Source organism: Sinocyclocheilus rhinocerous, unplaced genomic scaffold, assembly GCF_001515625.1.
Source record: "Sinocyclocheilus rhinocerous isolate Xijiao unplaced genomic scaffold, SAMN03320098_v1.1 scaffold3807, whole genome shotgun sequence".
NCBI classification, from domain to species: Eukaryota; Metazoa; Chordata; class Actinopteri; order Cypriniformes; family Cyprinidae; genus Sinocyclocheilus; species Sinocyclocheilus rhinocerous.
In genome coordinates this window covers 154193-171593 of record NW_015660506.1, presented here as the reverse complement: position 1 = coordinate 171593, position 17401 = coordinate 154193, and the positions used below count along the sequence as shown (strand labels likewise).

Genomic DNA, 17401 nt, shown 5'->3' with positions numbered 1-17401 from the left:
GTTAAGATGTAAGGTTAATGTACATCCAGCCTGTTACTTATATGTTTTAATCCATTACCATGTTCAAAACAGTTTTTCTGTAATCAAATTCTATAATAAGAGTCCTATCTACCATGACACATAAGGAAACATGTGACACAGATTACAAAACCATACAAATAAATTATTTATTTTTGATATAAGTCAGGGGTATTCAATTAAAGTTCCAGCCTCTATATCCTCTATATTTTCTATATTTTCTTCCAAGCAGAGGTCCGGACAAAAAAAAAATTACACGTTTACATTTAGTACATTTAGATACATGCGAAGCCATGTGACAAAAAAAAAAAAATTTTCCTCCTGAAATCTATACTATTTTAATATTTTACACAATAATCAAAACGTTCTCATCTTGAGCAGAAAAGAAAGACAACCAGCAGTTTCAAAGTTTAAGTTCTATCCTAGCCATCTAACAACAATTTCCCAATTATAATTACATGATTATTTTGAAATGTTCTTAGCCTACAGATTAATTAATAATGCTAAATGTAGATCAGAAACGTCTTGCCACATCTGGTTTGAACAGGTTATGGATAAATAGATAGTAAGAAAACGAACTATATCTGCAGCATTGTTTTTTATGCTGTGTTTTAGTGAAAGTAATCTATAATTTTGCTGCTCTCCGTGTTTCTGTTGTTGTTAAAATAACCGCGTCATCCGCGCCGGCGCGCGTCCGGAGAGAGAGAGAGAAAGCGCACGGAGCTGAAAGGGCTTGAATAAAGCGCGTTTGGCTTTGGATAAAAATACTAGAGTAGCCTATAGCGCTGAAAGATATCTACCACAAACGACCCTGAGGGCTTTGACGCGCTGGTCACTTAAAATATTGCTGCTGTTATGGTTAACAGTCCGGATGGATGCCGGGGTGCCGATGCGGTCCGCCTTTTGGATATCAGTTATATAAGGATTGAGTTGCTTTTAAAATATTCACGAGTCCTTTTCCTCGAGTCGAGTCAAGTCTGGAGTCATTTCAGGTCGAGTCTGAGTCAAGTCTGAAGTCTATAAAAATGCGACTCGAGTCCGAGTCACTAACTCGAGTGCCCATCTAACCATCTTTTGCTACATCTTCGGCATCAGCTAAGACATAGTACACCAATGAGAAATATTTAGAAACAAAGAATAGCACAGTACCCTAAAAATAAACCACTAACACACACTGCTGCTTCTGCAAGCATACAGAAGACCACAGCAACACAAACAGCTAAAATGTTCTTACCTGTGTCTAGAATGAACTTCAGTTCTTGATCTGGAAGTTTCACATAGTTCTTGAGCCTTTCCTGAACAGTGTTGAGCTGGCTGAATTCCTTCACATTGAAAGCAAATGATGGATTGTGAGAGATGGCCTCAATCTGTTTAGGGTCTGCATTTTTCACTCCAACACCAAAAGGAACAACTCCCTCAGTCTTTAGGGCAACTGCAGGTTCTCTGACACTATCTCTAGATCTTCCCCCAGTCAAAACGATCAAAAATTGGGGAATATTTTTACCGGCTCGACCACCATTTGCTGGTGACAAAATGGTGTTTTTCATGAAAGTCAAGGCAGCTCCAGTATTTAAACTTCTGCCACCTGCCAGAGTGAGTCCACTTACAGCTCTCAGCACCTCATCTTTGGTTCGGTAAGTGTTCAAGTAGAAGTTAGGACTTGGTCTCTCACTATGCTGGACCACAGAAACTCGTACTTTATCAAAGCCTATATCTAGAGGCTCAATGACTTTGGAAATGAAGTCAAGGATATAGGGAAAGTCACTTCTCACATCATCGGAGCCATCAATCAAGAATGCAACATCCCTTTCTCCACCAGAGGGACCTGGTTTTTCAGTCACTGTGAAAGATTTAAAAAAAGAGAGAATGTGAATTAAATACCCAAAAATGCTTAAATATCTGCAACATAAATGTTAGATTGTACATTTCTGAATAGAAAAGCAATGTAGGTGATAAAAAAAATTAAGTGGTGCAAAAAAATAATTTATGTTGACTAATATGATGTATTCTTAGTTAGTTTCTTCTAACTTTCTTCTATTCTTATAGTTTGATTGCATCATATAATAATTGCTGTTAATAGTGTTCATCGTCTGTTTGATTACGTCTTTAATTGATTTTTCCGTACATTTCTGCCATATGTACATTAACTGACAGTCACCACTGATAAGCTACCACTAAATATTGTAGAAACTTAATTTGCTGTAAAGTTGCTTTGAAATGATTTGTATCGTGAAAAGCGCTGTACAAATAAACTTGAATTGAATTGAATTCTTGAACTTTATACTGATACTCATCACCTCAATTAATTAATTAATTAATTAATTTATTTTCATGAAAAGGTGCTTCAGCTTACCTACTGGAGTATTAGTCTCCCCAACAACAGTGACCAGTGGTGTCATAATTTCACCAACAACACTTGACAAGTCAGCAAAATTTCTTCTGTAGTATGCCAAATTTTCAACAAAAGCAACAGTTTTCAAGAAACGATCTTCCACTTGGCCAGCTCCAACAGCAAAAGTCAAAACACCCTCTAAAGCTACACGGTCTGCAATCCTCTTGACCTCATCTTGAGATGGTCCTCCTGTTATTAAAACCAGGACCTGCTGGATCCCCTCTCTCCCACGAGACCCAGCTGCGGGCTGGAAGTGGTTGGTTAGGGCATATTGTAGGGCTGCACCAGTGTTCAGTGCACGTCCTCCCATCAATCTCAGCTGAGCGATGGCAGAGAGCACATCCTGTTTGGTGTTGTGAGTGTTCAGATAAAACTCTGTACGCTGCCTTTCAGCAAACTGCATTAGTCCAATGCGCACTCGCTCAGGTCGAACATCTAGTCTGTTCACCACTTCGGTAATGAAGTCCAGTACAGGTTGCAGGTTATTTCCAACATAGCTAGATCCATCCACCAAGAAGACAATGTCTCGGACAACTCTTTGGGTGTGGACTGTAGTAACATCCACAATTGGGCCTAGAAGATTTTACATAACCACAATTTTAGATATCTAAGTATCGTTTAAATGACGTTCAAGAATTTCCATTTGTGCAATAAGACAGTGTCAATGGGCAAAAATGCATAAGAAAAGATACATGGTTTTGTGAAGTATTTTATTTATATTTATCTTATGAATTTAAATATCTATCTATATACATAACTAATACTTATGAACAATACAATCTGCTTTTTTATAAACAAAATGAGCATGTTTGAACTCTAAATATTACCTGTTTCAGTTGGAGTCTCTGTTACAATAATACCAGACAATGTAGAGAGAGGGGAGATAATTTCTTTGGGGTTGCGCAGCAACATCCTGAAGTCCTTTAGCATGAAAACAACACTGTCATCAAAAGCTATTTGCTTGAGCTCAGCTTCATCGGCAGCCCTGGAGCCTGCAGCCAAAGTCAGAACACCCATTTGATGAAGGGCATCAGCCGGTTGTTGGACACTGTCTTTGGATTTTTTACTGGTTAGGAGCAACACAAGCTGTGGCACTTGATCTTGAATGCGGCTCCCACTCTCAGCTGTGAGCATGTTGGTCCTCACAAAATCCAAGGCAGCACCAATGTTGACTTCAACTGAAGGTTTGGGTTTTATTTTTGCGAGGGCAGAGCTTAGTGATTCCTTTGAACTGAATGAGTTGAGGTTGATCTCCATCCTTGGGGTGGTGGAAAACATGGCCACTCCGACCTGCACCTGATCAGGACCAATTGGCATGGTGTCAATAAACCTTTTGATGAATTCTCGCACTGCATTGATTACGATGGTACCCATGCTACTGTCAATGAGGAAAATTATATCTCTCTTCCCAACAGCCAAAGCTAAAAGGGGAGAAAAAAAGAAGAATTCTGCTTAGTCCTTCTGCAAATTCTAACCAAAATCAGGCAACCTATGAAACAGTTAGCTCTCATCATTTATCTAAAATGAATAATTAAGGTTTAGCTTGAAGGTTTTTACAAATACAATGTATTAACTATCACCATTCTTTTACTTGACATAAAGCTGGCATAGATAAATCATATATGTAGTAAAACAATGGAAATGAATCAGCATTAAGTGATAATTCATTTCAAAGCATGGACATTTGCTATGACCAAAATTTTATACAATCCTGAATATAAACATACAAAAATTATTAACAAGAGTTAACTCTCTCCACTTGAAAGCTGTGCTACACTTTTGATTTAGTGTAAATATTGTATTTTAGAGAGAACACAATCCATGACGAGAACAGTGAACCACAAAACTTGTTTTATATGGTTCATTGGCAAACAGCATATGTTGTTTACAGCATTGGTTTTAATCCTGGTCCTGGGGACCCACCACTGCACATTTTGTATATCTCATCTGACACACTCTGTGCAGTTCATGGAGCTCTAACCTGATGGGCTGATGAACTGAATCAGGTGTTTTAAATAAGGGAGACACACAAAATGTGCAGAGTGGTGGTCCACGTCCGAGATGAGTACAGTTATTATTTCCCGCTCTTCAGTTTCGCTATGGAATCCCCCATATACGGTAATTACATACCTTCTGTGAAATCTGTTTGAATTACAATGGTGCGCTGGGCGACCCCATTAATGTATGGCAGTATCTGGTCACCCATGCTTGCCACTGTTCTGACATCAGGAGCAGACAGAACAAAGCTTTTGTCTGTAGCAATAGCTTCCAGTTGGGCAGTAGCAGAAACACCCACAGCAATGCCAAAGGTGTACACACTGGCCTGCTTTAGGGCCCTCTCGCCCTGACTGACATCATCGGTGGACTCCCCAGCACTGATCACCACCAGCACCTGGGGCACCCCTTCCTCTGCCCTGCTTCCTGCATCTTGGCCCAATAGACTGTCTGCCACCTTCTCCAAAGCGGCCCCCAGATTTGCCTCATAACCACCAGGGTACCTAAGCCCCCGGATAGCACTGAGGATACTCTCTTTGTTGTCAAAGCTATTGAGATAGAACTGAATCTCAGGGTTGGCACCATAAACCATGAGGGCTACACGGATTGCATCCCTGCCAATGGCAAGCTCCTCAATCACTTGGACCACCAAATCACTGACGAGGGGGAAGTTGGCAGCTCCAACGCTCTCTGATCCGTCAATTAAGAGTACAAGGTCGGCTGTCGCAGGGGCTTTGAAGGAGAAGTGGAGAGAGGACAGAGAGACAAACAAAATATAATGCAAAATGTGTGGGTTAAAAAAAAGGAAAGAGGGAGGGTGAAAGGGTAGGGGTGCAAACATAAAACATAATCATGGATAATTACAATCCATCATAAAAACACAACACAAACACATTATACTGCATGTCTGCTGAAACAAGGAAGATGCCCTGCAACTTTCTCATTTTCATACTCTAAATAGCCTAGAATTATGCTGTGGGGTTTTATTTTACAGTGTATTTAATTGTAATGTGTGAGTAATTGTGTGTACATTATGAAGTTTCTGAACTGTATATGTGTTTAGGCACCTCTAGATGCTGCCTGGGCAATTTAATCTTTTCATCTTCTTGTGTTCAGTCAGACCATGCAGACTCATGTTACAGTATTCAGTGATAACAGCACCAGTCATGACCCTTCTGTCTCATCTTTGGACCTCCATAAATATTTTTACTGTCACTTCTTTACTGGCATTTTTCACATATTTGATTGTTGATTGAAATCACTCAACAATCACGGTTTTATTTCTTGTGATAACAGTATCTACTGAAACAACTTGTTTAGGATATATTGAAAGGCTTGTCCAATTTTTAAATAGCCAATAAGCTTTATGTCACAAACACGAGCCATGATTTACTCCTTGATAATCGACTGCAGGTGATATTAGGGGAGGGACATTAATGTTCTAGACAGCATCTGATGCAAACATGTCTGTAGTATAGAATGAGTCATCAATACTTTTAGCTTTATTTTCTAGAAGAGAGAGGCTGTACATTTAAAATGCATACAGTGATCTGCTAAAAGTGATCATCATTTAGGAGCACACTACAAAATACCATTGATGGCTAAAGAAAAAAACACATAGACACAAAGGCACAACACTTTTATCTTCAATTTATGGGGTCTTTAATATTTCAATTCAGTGAAATATGCCCTTTGTTTAGTAAACAATTCAAAGATGAGAACATATGGATTCATCACTGTATCAATTGTGGAGGAACACTTTTTTTTACTTAAATAGTTACACAGTGAAGACAGTCAGCACACAAACACAAAAGAATCAGACATTAAGCTCTCAAGACATAAGCTGTGCTGGACGGTTAGCCATCATCAGCTGCTGATGATCTCTAATGTCTCAAAGACATAAATTAGTGATACCTTGTCGTCTAAAGAATTTAGGCATCAATTTCTGAAGTGAATCTACTTTTTTCCAAGAATTTAGTACAGGAATGGATGGATAAATAAGTGAATGGATAATGGCAGAGAGACAGAAAGACAGTTGGATGGATGTTGATAGTTTTGCAATTCTGTTACATCTAAAATCCATTATCTCATGTCTATTTGTTGCAAATGCACTAAAACCAGCACAAGAGGAGTCACAGCATGCAGAAAATGTGACTGTGACAAAACTTGTCATGTTAACAGTGGGGGAATTGTTAATTGGGTTATTTCTAGTTGAATTTTTCATGAATTACCCATAGCCAATATTAACTGGCTGTGGCCGTTCCCGACGCTGACAGTAGCTCTTGAGACCCTTCAGGATTGGTGGTGTAAGCTTAAAATGTAGTTATCCGTTGAATTGTTTTTGTTCATTAGGGGTTCTGAACAAACTACATCATACTGCTCTGAATGGTTTCAAAGTATGTAAATCAGTAAACTGTAGCTGTTTCTCTTCACTCTCTTGAATATGAAATTTCAAAGTTTTAACACAAGTCTAAAATCACCCTGTAATGCTCCTATTTTTACTTACTGTTGTACAAGTAGATGTAATTAAACTTAATATTTAACAATAGAGCTTTTCAAAGAACAAGATACCCAATTTTAAATTCTCTTCCCAGTCAAGGGAACGTAGCACAGTAAAATGAACATGTTTTTACCCATAGCATGATGTTTACATCTCAAAGAAGGCTGGAGAGGCAAAAATAAATAAATAAAAATAACGGACTAAACTTACCATCCTGAGCTTCAAGATTTGGGAATAGGCCAAAAACCATTACACCCCAGAGGGCAAACAGTAATAACCGGCTCTTCCCCATTATCCACAAGAGCAACGGAATAGACAGCTGGGAAAAAAGACAACAAAACTGCTTTTAAGTTTTTGGGAAAATGTACAGCATAGTGAGCATACTATATATATATATATATCTGGAAATTCTCACAGTACATCCCTTTATTTCAGTTAAACTTACTTGCAATGGCACAAACACATATGACTGCTGTTCATCCACAGTTCTGACATAACTGCACAGTTTGATAAAGTTTTGCCATCAAATTAAAGGTATCAAATGATCAATATTCTAAATATAGTCCTTTATTGGGTTGTTTGCGTTCTCATCTTATCTCATAAAATATAACATAAACATTCTCTGAAATACCTCTGGACAGTTTATGCTTATTTTTAGGAGGAGAGGAAAAGTTTTGGCAGCACAGTGAGATTTATGTGACCTGTTTCCACCCCGTGAGCCTGAAAACTGTCAGATTTCAGGATTTTAAAAGGTTTTCTTCCCACATCAATGTTCCTCACTTGCCAGTAAAAAACACTAAGCACTACGCAGTCCACACTCAGAAAAAAAACTAAAAAACATTTGGATTACTGGACACAAACAAAAATTCCATAACATGCAGACAGACATATGCCACAACACAGAATGTCCCCTCCCTGTTGAACTCAGAATCACACTGAAAGACACATTTTGCACTATAAAATAACAATTTTCCATCACATCAGTCTCAGAGATGCTGGACTCATTGAGTCACGGTATAGTTTTGGTTGCCATGTTACCATATACGCAAATATGATAAAAACACAACTAGGAAATATTTGTTTAGAGGCTTTTTTATGTTAACAGGCTCTTACAGTTATAACAAATTAAACACTGTATTTTTATGATTTATTTATTTTTAAAATGTTAAATGTAAAATGAAGTAAAGTGAACAAAGCCATGTTGTCACTGATGAACAGCCTAATTTTTCCCGAGGTAAAATCATGTCTTGGTCCAAGTCAAACATTCCAGACATATTTCATTCATTATTCAAATAAATATGCCTTTAAATATAGTTTTAAAACCATTATTTCCACCTGACATTTTAATTATGTTGTAAGCTACTCTTTAAATTTAACATGGTGTTGTTAACATTGATATTTTCAAGATATTTACTTATGTTGGTGTTTACAATACCAAATCAATTTTACCAAATCAATGCTAAGAAAATAATGAAAAAAAAGGAAAAAAAAAATAAAACTTTGATCACATCTGGAACAGCTAGAATCTTGAGAGAGAGAGAGAGAGAGAGAGAGAGAGAGAGAGAGTTCCTTACACTAAATTACTTTATGAGTTGAAGTTGTTTCGGTTGGCATTTATTTCATTTAGATGCAGAAAATTATTTTTTAAATAATTTTCAAATTTTAGCACACAATGGTATTACATTTAAATGTATTACAAGTAAATTTATAATATTTAATGTAACATGACATGTAACATTTTCAATGGTTAATGCCCAAGCAACAATAATGGGATGAAAAACATGTTTGTACCAACCTCAGTCTAAATGCCTTAAGCACCAAATGAGTAATACAGGGTGTCTCAACATTGTCCTCTAGTGTTTTATGTTGGGATAACTGCTTCTCCTTTTCAGGCTTTCTCAAAGCTGGCTCAACAGAGGAATTCTAATGCCCACACTCTCAAAAAAACATGTGTACAAATTTTAACTTTAGCTTGTCTGGAGCAGTATCAAATGTACACCTTATCTTCCCCTAAAGGGTAAATATCAGTACCCTACAATTCTGTGCATGTTTGTGGTGACAATTACATGGTTGTCTATATGTATGCAAGTCAGTGGGAAAGTACTGCAATGGATTTAGATTTTCTGGTGTTTTCAAGGGTCCACATCTGGTTCTGCTTCACTTAAATTTAATGCCTCCGCTCTAACTCTCCCAGCATTCTTTGTCCATCTGGCAAAGACAGTGGAAGAAGTGTTTCACATCACCCTGTCTTTACAGTGCAATTTGAATAGTGTCTATAGTGGTAGAAATGTGCAACAAAGCTTCCTGACTTGTTCGGCTTCTTGCTTCTGTTTAAACAAGCTCATAATCAATATTATCCTCATCCGGGTTGAATATCATCTTGATGAAAACAAAAATCGGCATAACTAAACCAGACAGTTAAGATGAAAATTCTGCAATATGTCCTTCTAGAAAAATGTTTATTTTACACTTTTACATAACAGAATCATTGAGGTTATGGGTAACCATATCACAAACACATGACTGCATACTGTAACAGTGGTCTCAAAAACTTTCCTGCTAAATTGTTCACTCTTAACACACCCTTAACACAGAGCCCCTCCTCATGTATTCTACTTATCAGAGCACTTTGATCTGCCTTTTCTGCAATGCCTCTTCCTCTGGTGCAAGAACAATTTCCCAAAGCTTTGAAATTTAGTGTACCCAGTGAATTCTTAACATTAAAACTATAATTAATATGTAGAACCACCTACACATTGTATGCACTGGAAAAGTCACACAAACAAACCAAACTTTATAGGGTAAAAAGGGTGCATACACAGCAAATTTGAGTAAAAATGGATTTTAGCATATTTTTAGAATGCATGCATCTAAATATACCAAAACCCACACCATCTTGATGAGTCTCACTCATGCACTTAAATGCCCCTCTTACAAAGACATATTTGCATGACTCATATATAACCAAGCAACTTACCCCTGGAATACAGAATGCAGAGCGCTGTATTCCACAATCTTTCAATGAAATTTCAAATAACTGCAAAAAGACAACTCTTAGGTCATTTTCTTCCTGGTATTTCCCTTCTGAGAACTGTTCTGGGTGGGTTAGGCAGAGATGAGACTGATAAGCTCATGTACCGGAGCTCTACTGTGAGACTCTCGTCCGTTGAGCTGACTGTGTGCTCTCCAGAGGAGCAGTGCCACTCACTCCAGCCTGGGACAGAACACACAACTCAGAGAATCCTGGAGAAAAGCCACCCAATTTTTCCACGCCTCCTACTTTCCTCTGCATAGAGAAGGAAAAAAAGGGCGAGAGAGTCATAATTGAGAAACAGACCCAAGGCTGTATTTGGTATGGCTGTTCCTTATTGGGAAGGTGATGTAACAAACCAAAGCAATATTTTTTTTCTCCTTATACTCCTCCAACTCAAATTGTATCCTTGGCTACCCACTGAAGGAATAATCACAAACACAATATATGAACATTCTTGCAAGCCTTTTTAGTATATATATATAAATGTAGAGTATAAATGTATAAATATTTGAAAAAAAAAACTTTTTGGATTGGACTTGTTTAGATTACTGTGGCAAACAGGGTTCTGGATGGGGACATTTGTTTCTAATTCTGAAGAGATGAATCAAGCACAATAAAGATCATATTTTTGCATTTATTATATGAATAAAAAAGCACACAAAGACATATAAATCGGTTACATCTGTTTCAATAGCAACAAAATCAGAAAACATATTCAGATAATGAGTAACAAGTTTAAATGTTACATGATACATGTGACATGATGTGAAAACTATAAAACAAGTTCTCTGGCATTACACACAATGAGAACGAGCTGACCTAAAATGAGTGGATCAAAGTGAGGTGTCAATCCTGAGAGATCAGACGTTTACTGTTGTGTTTAATCTGAAAAGTAATATTATAATACGCATTTAATTCAGCCCAGAAAACACCTGTTTTTGTTGCTGTATCTCAGTGTTAAATTAACTAGCCTCACTGTGCTCTGAATTATGTCAGAATCCTAGAGAATAAACAACTGATGCCCATGATTCAATGCAGCGATTACCCAACAAATAAGAGATGTGTTGACAAATTCTGCTCCACTGTGTGCAATTATAATAGATCAATGTCGAATTAAAAAAAATTAAACATGTAAATCATGGAGAAGTGATGTAGTCTATTGATTTTGAGAAGAACAAGAGTTTCCCCATCTGTATCAACTTGTTACACAAAGACAAAAGCAATTCACAGGAATAGTATTTAAAAGAGTAGTCCATCTTTAGAAAAATACAGCCTGTTGCCTTATAGAGCCTTTTAATGCTTTCCTTTTCCCCCTGTTCACCAGGGTCAACTGTTATACTGAACTATTAATGCTTGAAGAAACAGACAAAAATCCTGTTTACTGGATATTCTTTTAGACAGAACACTTCTACCCACGGGCGTCGCTAGGCCATTTTTACGGGGGCTATAGCCAAAATATCAGGGGGGAGCAATCGGTTCCCCATCTACTGTAGCCATCGAGGTTTTCGCTGCGTTCACCCCTCACACCACAGGTTTCCTCCAGTGAAAATATATGGACGCATATATTATAAAACGATGTTGCCATTTTAATTTCAATATATATATATATATATATATATATATATATATTATACCCTCATACACCCACCCCTCTAAAATGAAAATCCTGGAATCGCCCCTGCTTCTACATTTGTGGTCAGAGCATTTGTATACATAAGCCTCACTATTGTTAGAAATGAAATTATTTATCTAATAGCAATTATTATTATTATTATTTACTTTTAAAAGCTTGCTTAATTTACTATTTGCACTTAAAATTAGTCCTTGGTCCAGAAAAAAAAGAGCGGCATTAAAAAAAATCTGAGTGTTGGAAATATTGCTTGACTTACATGCTTGTGTTATAACAACATTTTAATGTTGGGTTTAAACCACCATTTACTTTTTCATGGAAAAGTGATTTGCTGTCCAAGAGTTTCCATGGGTAACCGGATGGATATTGTGGAGTTCAGTGGATTTCCCAAAACTGTACCTGATCAGAGTTTCCTCTGCTTAGTCATGGAGGATGCTGAATCACAAACCGGCCTGCTAGATGTAAAACTAGATGAAACTAGAGTGATGTATGGTGTTATTTTTGGGGCCTTTTCTCCATTCTTATTTAAAAATATACAGCAGAGGGAAGACAGAAGAAGAAGAAATGATGTGAGCCAGAACCAAAATCATTCTTTGAGTTTGAATCAGTATGTTTGTGCACATACTTTTGGTAAAGTTTTTGCCACAACAAATGCCAATAGCCAAATGCGTCCTAGTCTGTTAGTTCTTTTCTGCTCCTTTACATTGTAAAAATGCATTTTATCTAAATCTTTAATCAGCAATATGCCTGTTTTGACATATTGTGCATTCTGCTTTTTGAGGAAGTAATAAAGATACATGCACAATTGCAATAACAATGTACATTTATTTTTATAGTTAAATGCTATAATAATAATAATATTATAAAGATATATTTAATCTATTGTGAAAATCAAGAACTATTAATGGTAGCAGTTGTTTGACCATTCTGCTGCTACACTGACAAGGGGCCAGGTGGAATTAAATTTTTGGTTCTGAATTATTATGGTCGGCAAGTGAAATCCAGTGAAAATAAAAAGTAAATGGGTACGATCATTGCCAAACATTTGCAAACACCTAGCTTGTTTACCAAGCAGTGTTGGTTTGCACCATTAAATTTACCAGTGTTCTTACAGCTAAGAACTACTTCCAGTGTACTCCGAAATCCACTAACTCTTTTCTATGTTAAAACATCAAAAAGGTTTCTAAGCAAAAATATGAAGCTACACAATCAGCAAGTTTCACTAACTACACTCTGAGTCTAAATCTCTTTTTCTTTAACATGAGCTGCAGTTTTCTATCGTTTTACACAAGGCCAGGTGGGCACAGACCGTCAATAAAGATGATTCACAGATGGCAGATTAGTTCCATCTGGACACAGGCTGAGCCTGAGCAACACAAATTACAAACTCAGTAAGGAAGTTTATTCTTAAAGGAACTGCTAGACTCTAATGCACCTAAAATGAATTCAAAATCATTATAAATAACATACACATTAACATATTATTTATCCAACCATTCATTTATATTATGTTTTACTGTATATAGCAGCACTTTTGCTGAACCAAAACATCTAAATGACTGAGGCAGAGGTTCAAAAAGTCTCCCAGCTGTCCTAATAGGGTGACCCTATAGGATTGTAAGCAAAGTGTCTGCAAGACAGAATGTTCACGTAGATCGCAGCTGATCATCTGATTGTGTTGATCTGATCATCTCTTTAATTTCTGTGAGAAGACTCTAAATCAGATGAAATGGATTTTCAGAGATGGTTGGCAGCTGTGCACAGCATGTGGAAAACACCTTTCTAAAGTCTCCCTTTCACCATAATCTTTTCCCTTTTCTCTCTCTTGACAGTTTTTCAGGGGTATTTCTGTTTTGAATTTGACTTCAGAATTTTAAGATTCTTCCTGTGGTGTTGCAGTCTAAAGACAAAAAAGCTGGCACCAAACAAATCTGCACATCCAAAGCTTTAGGGCAGTGATCCTCAAATCTGGCTCGCGAGATCCACTTTCCTGCAGAGTTTAGCTCCAACCCTAATCAAACAAACCTAGCTGTGATTTTCTAATGATCCTGAAGACATTGATAAGCAAACTCAGGTGTTTTTGATTAGGGTTGGAGCTAAACTCTGCAGGAAAGTGGATCTCGCGAGCCAGATTTGAGGATCACTGCTTTAGGGGATAAAAAAATACAAATACTGAGTCAGGATTACACGTTAGTGATGAGAGCAAAAGCTGCGGTCACATATTGTGTCCAGATTTGCTCTGGCTAGCTTAAGTCGTGACCATTGGTACTCTGGCAAATCTATTACAAATACAATAATTAATTAATATCACTAGTACTATGAAAATAAAATAAAGTGAAAGTGACATGTGGCCAAGTATGGTGACCCATACTCGGAATTAGTGCTCTGCATTTATCCCATCCAAAGTGCACACACACAGCAGTGAACACACACACACACCGTGAACACACACCCGGAGCAGTGGGCAGCCATTTTTTTGCTGCGGCGCCCGGGGAGCAGTTGGGGGTTCGGTGCCTTGCTCAAGGGCACCTCAGTCGTGGTATTGAAGGTGGAAGAGAGCACTGTACATTCACTCCCCCTACCTACAATCCCTGCCAGACCTGAGACTCGAACTCACACCCTTTGGGTTATGAGTAGTTGGGGGTTCGGTGCCTTGCTCAAGGGCACCTCAGTCGTGGTATTGAAGGTGGAAGAGAGCACTGTACATTCACTCCCCCTACCTACAATCCCTGCCAGACCTGAGACTCGAACTCACAACCTTTGGGTTATGAGTCCAACTCTCTAACCATTAGGCCACGACTTCCAGAGACTCGAACTCGCAACCTTTGGGTTACGAGTCCGACTCTCTAACCATTAGGCCACGACTTCACAAGTTTTATTAAATTTTCTTTTTCGCCGCCAATAATAATCTACAATCAGACCATCATTTCTGATTGTAGATTATTTATTATATAATTATATAGCTTGCACACTATATTGCCAAAAGTATTGGGACACCCCCCCCCCTCCTCCTCTAATGAACAGGTTTGACTACTTTAGTAATTTCCATGAGTACAAATCTTAATGTTTAAGCATATAATGCTATTCTAGGGAATTGTGTGCTTCTAATTTTATGGTGTGACTTTAAATGCAGACCTTGAGCCAAAAACTCATCACCAACCACCTGTGAATTGTACATACATAGGGACAAATGTATTGAGACACCCCCTTCTTTAGAACAGAAAAAGGCACATCCAAAACTGTGGCATCAAAGATGGAAACATAATTCATGTATTTAAAAATTGTATTTCCATCTTTTTTGCCACAGTTTTGGAAGTGACTAAAATGATTGTACGCATATGTACAAGTCATTGATGTTTGGCGATGAGTTTTTTTTAGTTTTATTGAGTTTTTGTGCGGTTGGGGGCCCAACATGTATTCTTTCATAGGGCCCAAAATTGCTAGTGGCGCCCCTGCGTACACGGGCCATTTTCCATTTATCCGTTCGGTCAGATTTTGTGAACATCCATGACAGCTGTTGTCCATGCTTGCAAATAATCATGTCCACTTGACGTGATTTAAATAATTTTAATAGCACGGCCATTCAAAACCTGAGGGCTTACTACCGTGTGCATAGTAAAGCGATCACTGACTGGCGGTGAATGTTGGCGGGCCAAAAAATCGGATATGGTCAAAAAATCTAATCTGTGCAGTGTAAACACTGAAGTGGCTCAGATTGGGTGCGAAAAAAAATCGGATCTTGTGCGGATTTTTGTGTTTAGACCTGTTTTTATACAATCTATGGTTTAGACGTGTCCAACAAATTCTGATCTGTGTCAGAAGTGAGCAAAAATCAGATTTTAAAAGGAAGATGAAAAGGAAAACAACATTTAAACCTTTGTAAAGACAGTCCCCCTAAGAGATACATTCATATAAACCCACAATTCTTTTCTTCCAATATTCATCACGAACAGTGAGCTGTTCTGCCCTTATGGTTCTGCCGGCCACAGGTTTTTTTTCTGCTGGTGTGTCTGTGCTCCGTTCACAGCGTCTCTCTGTTAACGTCCCATTTACAGACTTCGTAATATTTCACAATTTGGAAAATGATTGCAATGCAGTTTGTGCACAAGTCTTGAAAAGAAATTGGCTGAAATTAAATAAAATTAAATAAAAAAAACATCCGATTGCCAATTTATATGAATTAATATAGATTTTGAATTTTAAAAAAAGGATTTTAAAATTGTAAAAAATAAAAAAAAAATGCGATTAGGTAAACCGATCCCCCCCCCCCGTTTAACATGAGTACTGAACATGTGTTTTTGAAAAAGACTGCTTGAAAACCATACACATTTTTTCCATGATGTTCATATGCACTGAGGCTGGAAATGAGAATTTCCATGATTAAAATGAATCATGCCTAATGTTTGTTGGGGAAGCATCACATTCGTTAGGCTTAACATTTTTCCTCAACTCACGTCCAGCACAAACGGAAAGGTTTTTTGTGTAAACTGAGAGAGTAAAGAGAAAAGGGAAGAGTAGTACAGTAAAGAAACTACATTGGAGGAGTAGTGTACTCCTAATGATTAATCATCTGGGTGTCTTAAAAAAAATTGCAAGCACAGTGAGGCTGTAGAAAATGGAGCACAGTAGAGATTATAATTCTCTTTTACTCTGTGCTATTGAAGATGAGCAAGCTAGAATTTATAAAAACATTACTGTGATAGGAACACCAAGAATATAGCTACATACATATACACTGCCTGTCCAAAAACGATGCACAATCCAATATTTCATTGGACTGCCTTAAGCTTTGATTGAATTGCACATTAATTGGGGCATTTTTTAGACAACGTCATGCAACATCACAGCATTTATTTCCATCAAGAGTTGCATACATTTTTGGCTGTGATCTTGTGTTGACAGTGGGGGAGTCAAACTACTGTGTAAAGTTTTCTGCAGCACATCCTAAAGACTTATAATGCAATAGAGATAAGCTCAGGAATCTGTGGTGGCTAATTTATACAAGAAAATGATTCCTTGTGCTCACTGATCCGCTATTTCACAAATTAAGCCTGGTGAATCTTGGCATTGTCATCCTGGAATATGGGTACATGGGTACACTCTTCCAGCATGGTTGCTTGAGAAGTAAAAAGCTTTGTTGCAAAACATATAACATGCCAGAAACTTGTTAATCACTACAATAATGATTAAATCCTAAACTCTGTAGTATTTGCTTATTTAAATCCAAATGGTGACTTTTTTTTGGGCCAGGCAGTGTATATATATATATATATATATATATTACACAGTAGTACTTTTTTGTATTCATCATAATTTGAACAAGATGCATTTTGAAGACAAAGTGAAGTATTATTGTATGATGACCTTGCATTTCATATTCTAATCCACAAAACCCATCAGCAAAAATGCTCTCAAAGTAAAGTTACATGAGCTCATATGAGTCAGTAAGGAATGTTGCCATTTCCTTGTGTTTTGTCTAAAACCGATAGGCGTCCTTTTCTTGTCTGTGCCAAGTAAACCAAAAACATAAAATGTTCTGCTTGAACATCCCAGAGCACAATTAAATTCATATGATGCAAGATTGTTTCTTTTAGACAGTAAGGAGAAAGCTACCAATGATGTGATGCAGTAGTCTTAGTCTTTATCTTGAGACGAATATGCTTAATAGTCTTAGTCACATTTTAGTCATTTGAGTTTTTCATAGTTTTAGTCTAGTTTTAGTCGACGAAAAGTCATTGCATTTTTGTCAACTTTTAGTCATTACTTTTAGTCACACTGCAGTTACCAACATTTATTTTATATGCAGTCTTCAAACAAAAATAGTCATTAATT

At 37.4% G+C, this 17401-nt stretch overlaps 1 protein-coding gene across 1 annotated transcript in view; it reads right to left on the bottom strand.

Annotated features, from left to right (window-relative positions):
- LOC107725234 (collagen alpha-3(VI) chain-like) overlaps nt 1-10104 on the bottom strand; it is a 46746-nt gene extending 36642 nt beyond the window's left edge. Inside the window, exons 1-6 of the mRNA XM_016534427.1 lie at nt 9883-10104; nt 7116-7224; nt 4541-5137; nt 3238-3831; nt 2372-2983; nt 1253-1858 (exon numbers count right to left, since the gene is read on the bottom strand). Coding sequence (XP_016389913.1) covers nt 1253-1858; nt 2372-2983; nt 3238-3831; nt 4541-5137; nt 7116-7197 — 2491 coding nt within the window. The 5' untranslated portion in view covers nt 7198-7224; nt 9883-10104. The remainder of the gene's footprint in view (nt 1-1252; nt 1859-2371; nt 2984-3237; nt 3832-4540; nt 5138-7115; nt 7225-9882) is intronic.
- Nucleotides 10105-17401: the final 7297 nt, after the last annotated feature.